General features: G+C 56.2%; 1 protein-coding gene and 1 pseudogene across 2 annotated transcripts; both read left to right on the top strand.

Moving 5' to 3' along the window:
• The first annotated feature begins 1,286 nt into the window (after positions 1–1,286).
• Positions 1,287–7,259, top strand: LOC142429131 (leukemia inhibitory factor-like). 2 transcript variants are annotated; one of them, XM_075534117.1, is made up of 3 exons: positions 1,287–1,426; positions 2,878–3,056; positions 4,146–7,259. In XM_075534117.1, exons 1-3 carry the CDS (start codon positions 1,408–1,410, stop codon positions 4,554–4,556), a joined length of 609 nt encoding a protein of 202 aa, XP_075390232.1. In that variant the 5' UTR covers positions 1,287–1,407; the 3' UTR covers positions 4,557–7,259. The 2 variants fall into 2 exon arrangements, with proteins under 2 accessions (XP_075390232.1, XP_075390231.1); XM_075534116.1 differs by lacking the exon at positions 1,287–1,426 and having other exon boundaries at positions 2,444–3,056.
• Positions 7,260–9,342: 2,083 nt separating this feature from the next.
• Positions 9,343–9,719, top strand: LOC142428553 (nucleoside diphosphate kinase A pseudogene; annotated as a pseudogene).
• Positions 9,720–10,152: the final 433 nt, after the last annotated feature.

Genomic DNA, 10,152 nt, shown 5'->3' on the forward strand with positions numbered 1-10,152 from the left:
CACGCTTGGCCACTAACCGAAAGGCTGGCCACTTGGTCCCACGGAAGAAAGGCCTGGCAGCCTGCTTCTGTCAGACTCCAGCCAGGAGAACTCCCAGGAGCCCAGGTCCTCTGTAACACAGGTGGTCACCGCGAGTCAGCAGCGACTTGATGGCAACCAATGGGCCCCGGGTATTTTTGGGTGTGTAGAGATTGGGGACGAGTCTGCACTCATTTTGCCGGCTCCCCTCCCCACGACTGTGAAAGGCACCTGTCTTTATGATCCGGTCGGTCGGTTGGTGCCAGAGCCTCCGGAAGCACCTTGGTCTGGGACCACCAGCTCTCTCCGAGACTGAGTCCTACCTAGGGAGGGCTGGTGACAGTCCCCAGCACCCCTCGGTGACAGTCCCTCTGCGCCTCATGGAGGGGACTTGGGACTGACTTGAAGAGTGAGACTAGGCCCTACACTCAGGTGTCCCTTTCAGAATGGACCTGCTCGACCCACCACCTTCCACCAAAGTGGAAGATGCAGCTTCGAAGAGCCAAGAGCTCCCCACCCCCCGCCACCAGAAGATCTCCTGAAGCCCTCCCCAGGCTGTCCCCAAAGGGCTGTCCCCAAAGGACTGTCCCCAAAGGACTGAGGCCTAGCGGCTCTGCTCCATCCTCTGTCCTCAGCCTCACAGGGAGTCACAGAGCAGGTGTGCTGATGGGGGCTTAGGGGCCTAAGCCTGCAGGGGGTGGGGGGGTGGGGGGCCCAGGCAGCCCATTTCTTCAGGGCCTGACTCTGCCCTGTGGAAATGGGCAGGTTAGAAGAGGCCACCTCCAGGGTGGCTTCTAGCACCCACATTCAGTTTGCTTTATTACTCTGTCTAAAGTCCACGCCTGGCCCCAGCCCCTATTCCTGGGAACCTGCTTCTCAGCTGGCTCCAGCCGTCCTCCTCCCCACTGTCCCCTAAAGCCTCTGCCCAGGGGCTACAGGTGCCAGCTCCTCTACTTGCCCAGGTGAGTCAGGGCCACATCTAGGGCATCGGCTGCCCGTCGTCCACATGGGACCCTGCTGACTCAGCCGGTTGTCCCCCCACCCTCCCCCACATCTTAAAACAACCCCAAGGGCAAGTCACTCAGGGAAACCACAGGACGTTTGGTCGAAGACCTCTTTATAATTTTATCAATCAAATTCTTAGAAGAGGGAAAAAGTCTGCCCTCCCCCTCCCCCCCTCGCCTCCCCCCTTCACTCTCACTTTCATTCATAATTTCCTATGATGCACCTCAAACAACTTCCTGGAAGGGGATCCCGGCTAAATATAGCTGTTTCTGTCTTACAACACAGGCTCCGGTATATAAATCAGACAAATTCCCCGTTTGAGCATGAACCTCTGAAAAGTGCCGGCGTCCCAGGGCTCCCAGTGCCTCTGCAGCCCGGCTCAGAATGAAGGCCTTGGCCGCAGGTAACCCCCCCGCGCCCGCCCCGGCCGCCGGGCCGCCCGGCTCGGGCTTCCGCAGGCTGGACGCGCGCCCTCGCCGGGGCACCCACTCACCGCACCCCCGCCGCTCGCGGCGCCACCCTGCCCCGCGCCGGGGCAGCCGCTCGCTGCTCGGGCGGCCGCGGCACATGGTCCGGGCACGGCGCGCCGGCCGGCCAGCAGGTTGCCCACGGCGGGAGGAAGGCGCCGGAGCAGCCCGCCCGCTCCGCTCCCTCGCCTGCCGCTCCCGGACCTCCTCTCGGGGCTCCCGGTCCGAGTCACCCTCCCTCTTTCTCTCTCTCTTTCTCGTCCTTTTCCGCTTTCTCTTTTCCAACCGCTGCCGGGCTGCTCCCTGGGAGGGGCGCAGGCCTCCCGAGCGGCTTGCAAACTCCGGCCCGGGACGGGAGCAGGTGTCGCCTCCAACGCTAGTGCCTGGAAAGCGTGTGCTCTGTGCTAGGTGAGATGGGGCGCGGGGACCCCTCCCTGGCCCCCGCGGGGCCTCAGCACCGCCTGTGGATGCCGGGCCATACCGGGGGACCCCGTGGAAAAATGTGTGTACTTGGCGTTGCCACGGGCACTCCGATTCCAGCAGGGGGATCCAGGCGGGAGGCTCCTGCCTCGCTGGCCTGCTGCCCCCCCACCCCCAGTCCCAACTGCATGGGTGCTCCCCAGCTGAAAAGAGTGAGGGGGGCGGGCACGGGGAGGACGACAGGGGAGGGGCCGACCGGGAAGGCTCCCAGCTCTCCTGTCACTTTTCACTCTCCTTCCTCTCCGCCCACCCTTTCTCTTTCCTGGTTCCACCGTCTCCTCTCCCTCCCTAACCCTGTCCCTGCACTGCCCCAGCCCTGAGGGGTGTGGGACCCCTCGACTGTCCCCTGGACAGAGTTGAAGGACAGGGAGTTTTAAGGATGATTCAGGAAGGAATTGGGGACAGAGTTACAGAATCCGGATGGAACCCCCCTCCCCCCGTGGGAGGGGAGTTGGGGGTGGCGGGGGGGGGGGGGGGGGGGGAATCGGCCAAGTCACTAGCCCAAGGTTTTGAGGTTCAAACCCAAGCAGAGGCATCGTGGGTGGTGCCAGTGGAACTTGGCTGGAGGGTAGCTAAGAGCCACCTCCAAAGCAGGGAAGTCGGCCTCATCTGGGGAAGGACAGAGATGCAGGAGATGTGAAACTAGGGGGACAATTGTCCTGGAGAGCCCGCATCAGGTGTCAGATTGGAGAGGGAGAGGGATCTGCCCCACAATGGTTCCCATGGGAGCCCAGATGGGGATGGACAGCAGACACCTCCTCTTCCAGTAGGGTCAGAGGGCCAGGAGGACAGGGTGACAGCGCAAGAGGGAGATATAGATTGAGCTGTCAGGGGGGACACAGTGTGACTGGGCCTCAAGCTGCTGTCCCCGCCTTCCGGCTCATGGTAGCTTTCTGCCGGCTCCCAGGATTCCTGTCACTGCTGCTTGTTCTGCACTGGAAACCTGGGGCAGGGAACCCCCTTCTCATCACTCCCGACAAGGCCACCTGCATCACAAGGCACCCATGTCCCAGCAACCTCATGACCCAGATCAGGAGTCAACTGATGCAGCTCAACAGTAGTGCCAACACCCTCTTCATCCTCTATGTAAGTTCCCCTCCCACTCCCAGAGGACGAGGGAAGAGGGGGAAGGCCCGAGTCCCCTGAGCCAGCACAGTGGGCAGAATTCCTACCTGATATCAGGAAGAGGCTGTCCTGGCATGGGCTGGGAACTGGGGAGGGAGGGAGCAGTTTTGTATCTGAGAGGAGAGAAGGGGGGCTGGCTAAGCCCCACCCAGATTTCCCCACACCCACCTGCAGCCCAGACTGGCACAGCTTCCCCAGGGGTAGGTCAGGGGAGAGCTGGGGTGAGAACGTATGGGGCTTGGTGCTTCAGGTCTTGGGATTCTTCCACTGGGTGGACTGAGAGGCAGACGGAGATATCCAAAGGAGGACCAGGCGGGAAGGTGTTCAGAGAGATGCATTTGGTCCAAGAGTGGGTGCAGAGAGATGCCCAGGAGGGCCCAAGGCCAAGCGTGTGTGGTGCAGCTTAGAAGGGGAGCCCCTGAGCTGTCTTCCTTTCTCAATAGGATCAGGATCCTGTCAAAAGCTGCTTCAGACTCATTTGGGCCCCAGGGCTGTCAGGGTCGACCAGTCTCCCTTAGGGCTTGCAATAGCTGATGTTTTTGTCACGCTGATCACCAGTTCTTTCTCTCGAACCCCTTTGGGTAAGCTCAGAGGATCCCGGTAGCGTAGCGGTCAGCAGTTTGAAATTACCAGTTGCCCAGTGGGAGAAAGACAGGGCTCTATACGTTCATAAAGAGTTACAGAATCGTCTCAGCACCTCACAAGGGAGTTCCTCCCTGTCCCCTCGGGTGGCTTTGGGTCAGCATCGACTCATTGGAGTTTGCTTTCTGTTTGTTTGGTTTTGGTTTTGGGTAGACGCAAATCTCCAATCTATCCATTAGCAGCCACACATACACCAACTGGGGTGCCTCACAGGGCATCGCACGGGCAGCCCTTGCCCAATAGATGTCTCACAAGGACCCTGAGATGCCAATCAGATCCAGAGGGGACCCCATGCGAGAGGTGGAGAAGTGAACTCCCAAGAAGAGCTTTCCCCCGAGGGTAGCTGGCAGGGCCGGAACCCCGATCCCTGCCTCCTGGCTCACCCGCCTTCTCCCTTCTGCTCCTCAGTACAAGGCCCAGGGCGAGCCGTTCCCCCGCCGCTTGGACAAGCTGTGCGGCCCCAACGTGACGGACTTTCCGCCCTTCCACGCTGACGGCACGGAGAAGGACAAGTTGGTGGAACTCTACCGCATCGTCGCCTACCTGGGGGCCTCTTTGGGCAACATCACCAGGGACCAGAAGGCTCTCAACCCCAAGGCCCAGGACCTCCACAGCAAGCTGAACGCCACGGCGGACACCCTGCGGGGGCTTCTCAGCAACGTGCTCTGCCACCTGTGTAACAAGTACCACGTGGGCCACGTGGACGTGTCCTACGGCCCCGACACCTCAGGCAAGGAGGCCTTCCAGAAGAAGAAGCTGGGCTGTCAGATGCTGGGGAAGTACAAGCAAGTCATCGTCGAGTTGGCCCAGGCCTTCTAGCCCCGGCTTGCGACGTGTGCTGTGGACCGAGGGATCTGGGCAGTGGGCTCCAGATGTCGGGGTGGGGGGGCTCCCCGCCGGGGTGGCAGGGGGTTGTGGCTGGACTCAAGGGGAACTTGCTGGCAGACCTTGAGGGGCTCTCTGTCAGTCCTGTCCACACCAGGGTGGGCTGGGATGAAGCCGGACAGGGTCCAAATGTCCACAGGCAGGCCCTCAAGACTGCCCCTTTAGGAACCGGTGACCAAGCCCCAAGGGGTCAGGCTGGCGAGGAGCGCATGAGCTGGACTTCTGCCCAGACCTGACCCTCGGGGGGGGGCAGCGGGGGTGTAGCTTTTTGTAGTGAACAGACAAGCTGTCTTTGCAGACCCTAGAGCCAGAGCAGGAGAGGGAGCCGCCCGGGTTAGGGCATTGCTCGCCCTGCAGACCCCATACCTTCAGCTTCCTCTGAGGGAGACTTTGGAGGCTGGAATCCCAGGGAACTCCTGGCCCCTAGAGGTGTGTGCGTGGCATGTGGCAGGCAAAGAAGGCAGCTCTGGGATGGGATGCTGCCTTCTCATGGGAATGGTTGGAGGTGCAGGTTTCAGAAAGAGGCCACTGGCATTCAGGCTGCAAGGGCTCTTGGGGGGAAATGGAGAGCCACCTTCGGCCTGGAAAGGAAACCTGCTCAGACTTTTCCATGGCCTAAGGTGATACTTCCTCTTCCCTCCAGGCTCCCCCCGAAGCCTGAGATGGGCAGGAGTTTGCTGCCGGGCTGGCAGAGGGTCAGTGGTCGTGACAGAAGCAGGGATAGGCTGCAAAGTCAAGTGAGGGGGCACTGAGATTGACCCAGAGCCCTCCTTCTATGCAAGGACCTATAAGGGTATGGGGATGGAGTACTTCAAAGTGGCAGCTGACAGCCAAGGCTATGCAAGCTTGGTGAGGTCACAGGAAGGGACTCAAGGGGTACCCGAGGTGGTCTCTGGTCCCTAGACAAGGGGGCAGCCGAATCTGAGGTCAGGGTCTCAGGAGAGTCTGGGATCTGAGAGTGCTGTGTGTTTGGCTCAGAATGATTGTCTATTTATTATAATAACCTATTTATATTAACTTATTGGTGCTTTAAGTAGCAAAGATAGTTCCTCCTTCCTGCTCCTTAGCCAGCAATAGCAGTACAGTGGCTCTTTACCCAGGAGCCAGGGCCAGGCCCGAGCCTGGACACTGATGATGTTACAAGTCGAAGCTCAGAGAAGGGTTGTCGGGGTAAGAGTGGGGCACCCGGCTCTCTTATATGGACCCTGACCGAGACCCACTTTGGGGAGCCAGGGTCAAGCTGCAGGCTCTGGCCAGATGGTGGAGTAGCCGGGTGCTTTCCTCTGGGGGACCTCATTCACACGGTGTTCTCTGATGCCTCTTGGAGTTGTGCAAATCTCTTTCCCACGGGGCCTCTTAGCCATTAGCTGAGGGGACCTGCCGCGGTCCTGACCCAGAACCTTCCCTGAAGAGAAACTCCTTGGGCATCCCAAACTCCACTCAGGGTCTGACCCAGGAGACCTCAGGAAGCCCGAACAGTGAGGGAGAGACCCTGCCCCCTGCTGTGGAGTGGGGGTGGGAAGGGACAGGAGCACAGTCCACCCCCAGACTCAGACCAGGAAGCTGTGCCCCCACCCGAGGCCCCAGCTCCCGTATGCCTCCACCCAGTTCTGCACTCCGCTCCCAGGCAGGAACCTGATCCCTTCCTTTGAGCTGGGGCAGGCAAGTCTAGAAATGCCCGGGTCTGGGAGCTGGGGCAACCGCTGGGCGGAGTGTGTGGGCTTCTTGGGAAACCCTCAGCAGGCAGCGGTGGTCCTATCAGTTCAGTCAACTAGGCTTCCATGCTTCGTCCTCATGCTGTCCCCTTTCTGCCCTTCTCTGAGCACTTTTGGCAAGCACACTAGCTGGCCGCTGGCAGGCAGCCAGCCAGCCCCAAGACAGCCAGCGTTCTCCATTCCATGGGGAGACTAGGGTGTGGATGCGACTCTGAGTTCCGGGGTCCCAGAGCTCAGCTGCCCTTCCCATCGATCTCTCTGCTCTGCCCCTGGATAGCTCTGGGCTGAACGACAAGGAAGTCAACCGCATCCTGGATAGAACTCACAAAGGCGTGTTTTTGTTGCTTTACCAATTTCCAGGTTATTCAGATGGGAAGCAAGATCACAGAGTGCTTGATGTCAGGGGGGTGTTGTTGGCTGCCGCCCAGCTGGCCCACCAACGCCTGCTGTCAACAGGGCTATAGCGTAGAAATGCCGTATGATGTTCTTGGCTGTGAGAAAGGAGAATCTGGACTCTGTTTTTGTGTCACCGCTGTGTGGGTGGGTGCCACCCGCCTGCCCTTGGTTTAGGAGCCCATTGCCAACCACTTGTACCCTCGGGCTCCTTCAATGGTACCGATGTTCTCACCTAACAATCATCTCCAAGCCCCCCACCGCACCCCGTTCCCATGCACTCGGCTAGCTCAGTGGGACCCACTGTGTGGCCTTGTCCATAGACGTCTCCCTGTCGTGCCTTTCCACTGGAAAGGACCTCGCCTTGGGTGACCAATCCCTGTTTGATGAATGTACCTGGGCAATGTTTCATACTGACAGATGATTTTTATTTATTCAATGCCGTATTTAAAATATTTATTTTTTATACTGAAGGAAGACTTTTGGAATTTTTTTTTAAGAAAAAAGAAAATAAAGAATCTGCTCTCGGCACGCTCTCCAGCATATGCTGATGGAGGGGGTGGGGCAGGGGTGGGGGGTAGGGAATTGTCGCTGCCTGAGTGCCCAGCTGAGTGGCGCTGTACTGGGAAAGGGCCAGGGGCGGTGGGAAGAGGGTCTTTCCACAGGCCAAGGGTGCTGATAGGGGCTGGGGTAGGACTGGGCTGAGCTTGGGCACTGACAGAACCTAGGCCAGACCACCATCTGGCTCTCCTCTCCTCTCCCCTTCCCCTTTCCTCTCCATCCCCACTCCCCACTTCCTTGTGGGTTTGGAAGGTGGGGGATCCCAGAATTCCCCTTGCCTAAACCCATGGCCTGAGGCAAAACTCAAAACCAAACTGACTGTCATTAAATGGATTCCGACTCACAGTGACCTTGGGGGACAGGCTAGAACTTCCCCTGTCGGGTTCTGAGGCTGTCATTCTGTTGGGGCACAGAAAGCCTTGGCTTTATCCCTTGGAGCAGCTGGTGGGTTTGCAGCCCAGCGCAGAACCATCGTGCCACCATGGCAACTGTTTGGGAACTTGTTACCAAAACAAAATCTAATTCCAACCCAGAAAACTTGTCCACACACACACACCAAAAAAAAAAAAAAAAAGGAGAGAAGGGAAAGTTTTATTATGGAATATGCATTCAACCAGAATATAATGCATCCCAGAGAATCTGCTAAAGAGAATGCCAAGACAGAAAGCATTCTTATTCTTTATATAGTGGGGTGCATGCAAGTCCTGGCCCCTGTGCTTAAGAGAGCATTGCTCATTTTTCTGCACCTTAATGCAGGGGACTTGGAGATAGAGGCGTGAGCTTTCGTGATGAATTCATTTCAAAAGAACCAGTTGCTAGGTCTTTGAGGAAATACCCTTGCTTGCCACCACGTTCAGAAAGGCAACGTTTACAATGACAGTGAAAACCAGGAGAGTCGGAATTCCATAGGGTCACCTTGCATCTTCCCCCCAGGTCTCTGTACATTTCCTGCATCTGACAGGGTCTCATCATTGCTTTGCTGTTACTTTCTATTGAATGAGAAGTCTTTGCATTTTCTATCTCTGACAGGTTCCCAGCATACACAGATTCTAGCTTTTTCAGGTTATACTGTACAAGTTATTGAACTCAAACAAAACAAATGAACAGGGGAGGAGGGAGCTCTTTCCTTACTTTCAACAGGCAGAAGGAAAACTTTTCATTTCAATTTGCCTGCTACTATAAAACCTTACAGTTCTTCAAAAGATGTCTATTGCTGCTTCACTTTCCTCTGAGCAATTTTTGGCACCGTTTTATTGGCACGCAATCCACATACCGTACAATTCATTTGCTCACGCACATCAAGAAGAATTGTACAATCATTACCACAATCAATTATAGAACGTTGGCTTTCTTTTTCTTCACCCATGATTAAATCGTCTTTAAAATGAGTTGTGTAATCACCTTCAGTTGTAGTGCTTCCTCCTCCAACCTTCGTTGTTTACTCCCTAAACCCTCTCATTCTCCCCATCTCCAGACACCCCCCCCCCCACACACACACCCTACAAACCCTGGCATCAGTTAGGATCTCTGTGCACCCGCTCCTTCCTTGCTTTACAGACTGGTACACCCAACAGAAACAAGCAAGAACAAAACTGCAATGAAGCGGCAGGATGAAACAATAGGACCACAAACATAAAAATACAAACGATGACAAAGAAAGGAAAGACCACCATCAATATTTACAAAGCCAGGGAAGGAGCTGTTGTCATGGAACAATTCTCGGAGCAATTTTCAGCGGAGGAACTATTTAGCAAAAGCCATACTAAACTCCAGAGCAAAGCAACTGCCAGTGTTGGATTACCTAATAGGCAATGTAAGCACATACTTAATTGTGCTTACTTACTAAGGGTCGAGAGCAAGCTGAAGCTTTTATTGCAATTCAGTAGTTTATCGAAGGAATAAAATCAGGACTCACCAAAGTACGAGAGTGAAGGGAATTTTTTCACAGAGCGCAAAGATGGAAGATCCAGGAACGTATAAGGAAACAAAGAAATAGCTCTGCTCGCACGCTCCACCGACCCGGCCGCTGCCCCCACCACCTGACTTGCTCCATGGCCAACAGTGAGCGCACCTTCATCCCATCAAGCAGCAAGGTGTGCAGCGCGGCAGGTGACATCATCAAGCGCTTTGAGCAGAAGGGCTTCCACCTGGTGGCCATGAAGTTACGGAAGTTCAGGCCTCCGAGGAACACCTGTAGAGGCACGACACTGACCTGAAGGACCGCTTGTTCTTCCCAGGGCTGGTGAAGGACACGAAGTCGGGACCCATTGTGGCCATGGTCTGGGAGGGGCTGAAGGTGGTGAAGACGGGCCGGATGATGCTGGGGGAGGCCAACCCAGCGGATTCTAAGCCAGGCACCCTCCGAGCAGACTTCTGTATTCAAGCTGGCGGGGACATCACTCGTGGCTCTGGCTGGATTGACCAGTAACAGGCGGATAAAGCAGTCCCGTGCCCCTGGGCCCATTGGCACTGTCTGGTTGTGTACAGCGCTTCTTCTGGGGTTGGAAGCAGTAGGACTGATGTCCTGTCTCCTTCGAAAGCACACGGAACAATAAAATAAAGCCTTTGGAGACTGGGGAAAAAAAGAAAACAAACATTTACAAAATCAGACTTTCAAATATCGGAAATTGGGGAGACTCCTTCAACATTACTCTGTCAGTTGTAACATTTGAGTCCTTTAACAGCCGGATCTGTGGCTCTCTACGGATGGTTCAAGGCCAGCACCGGTGAATGCTCTGCCTAGGAGGAAGAAGGACAGTGGGAGCCTGGAGGCGACCTGAGATGTGATGGTCGCTGACTTTTGAAGGTCAGCTCAGAATAAACAATTTAAAACATCTGCCATCTATATGATTGCTGTTTTC

Source organism: Tenrec ecaudatus, chromosome 16 (assembly GCF_050624435.1).
Source record: "Tenrec ecaudatus isolate mTenEca1 chromosome 16, mTenEca1.hap1, whole genome shotgun sequence".
In the NCBI taxonomy this organism is placed as follows: Eukaryota; Metazoa; Chordata; class Mammalia; order Afrosoricida; family Tenrecidae; genus Tenrec; species Tenrec ecaudatus.

Coding starts and splice junctions, on each gene's coding strand:
- LOC142429131 (XM_075534116.1), top strand. CDS start 2,853: ATGGTAGCTTTCTGCCGGCTCCCAGGATTCCTGTCACTGCTGCTTGTT. Junction 3,057..4,145: donor ACACCCTCTTCATCCTCTAT/GTAAGTTCCCCT, acceptor TCTGCTCCTCAG/TACAAGGCCCAGGGCGAGCC.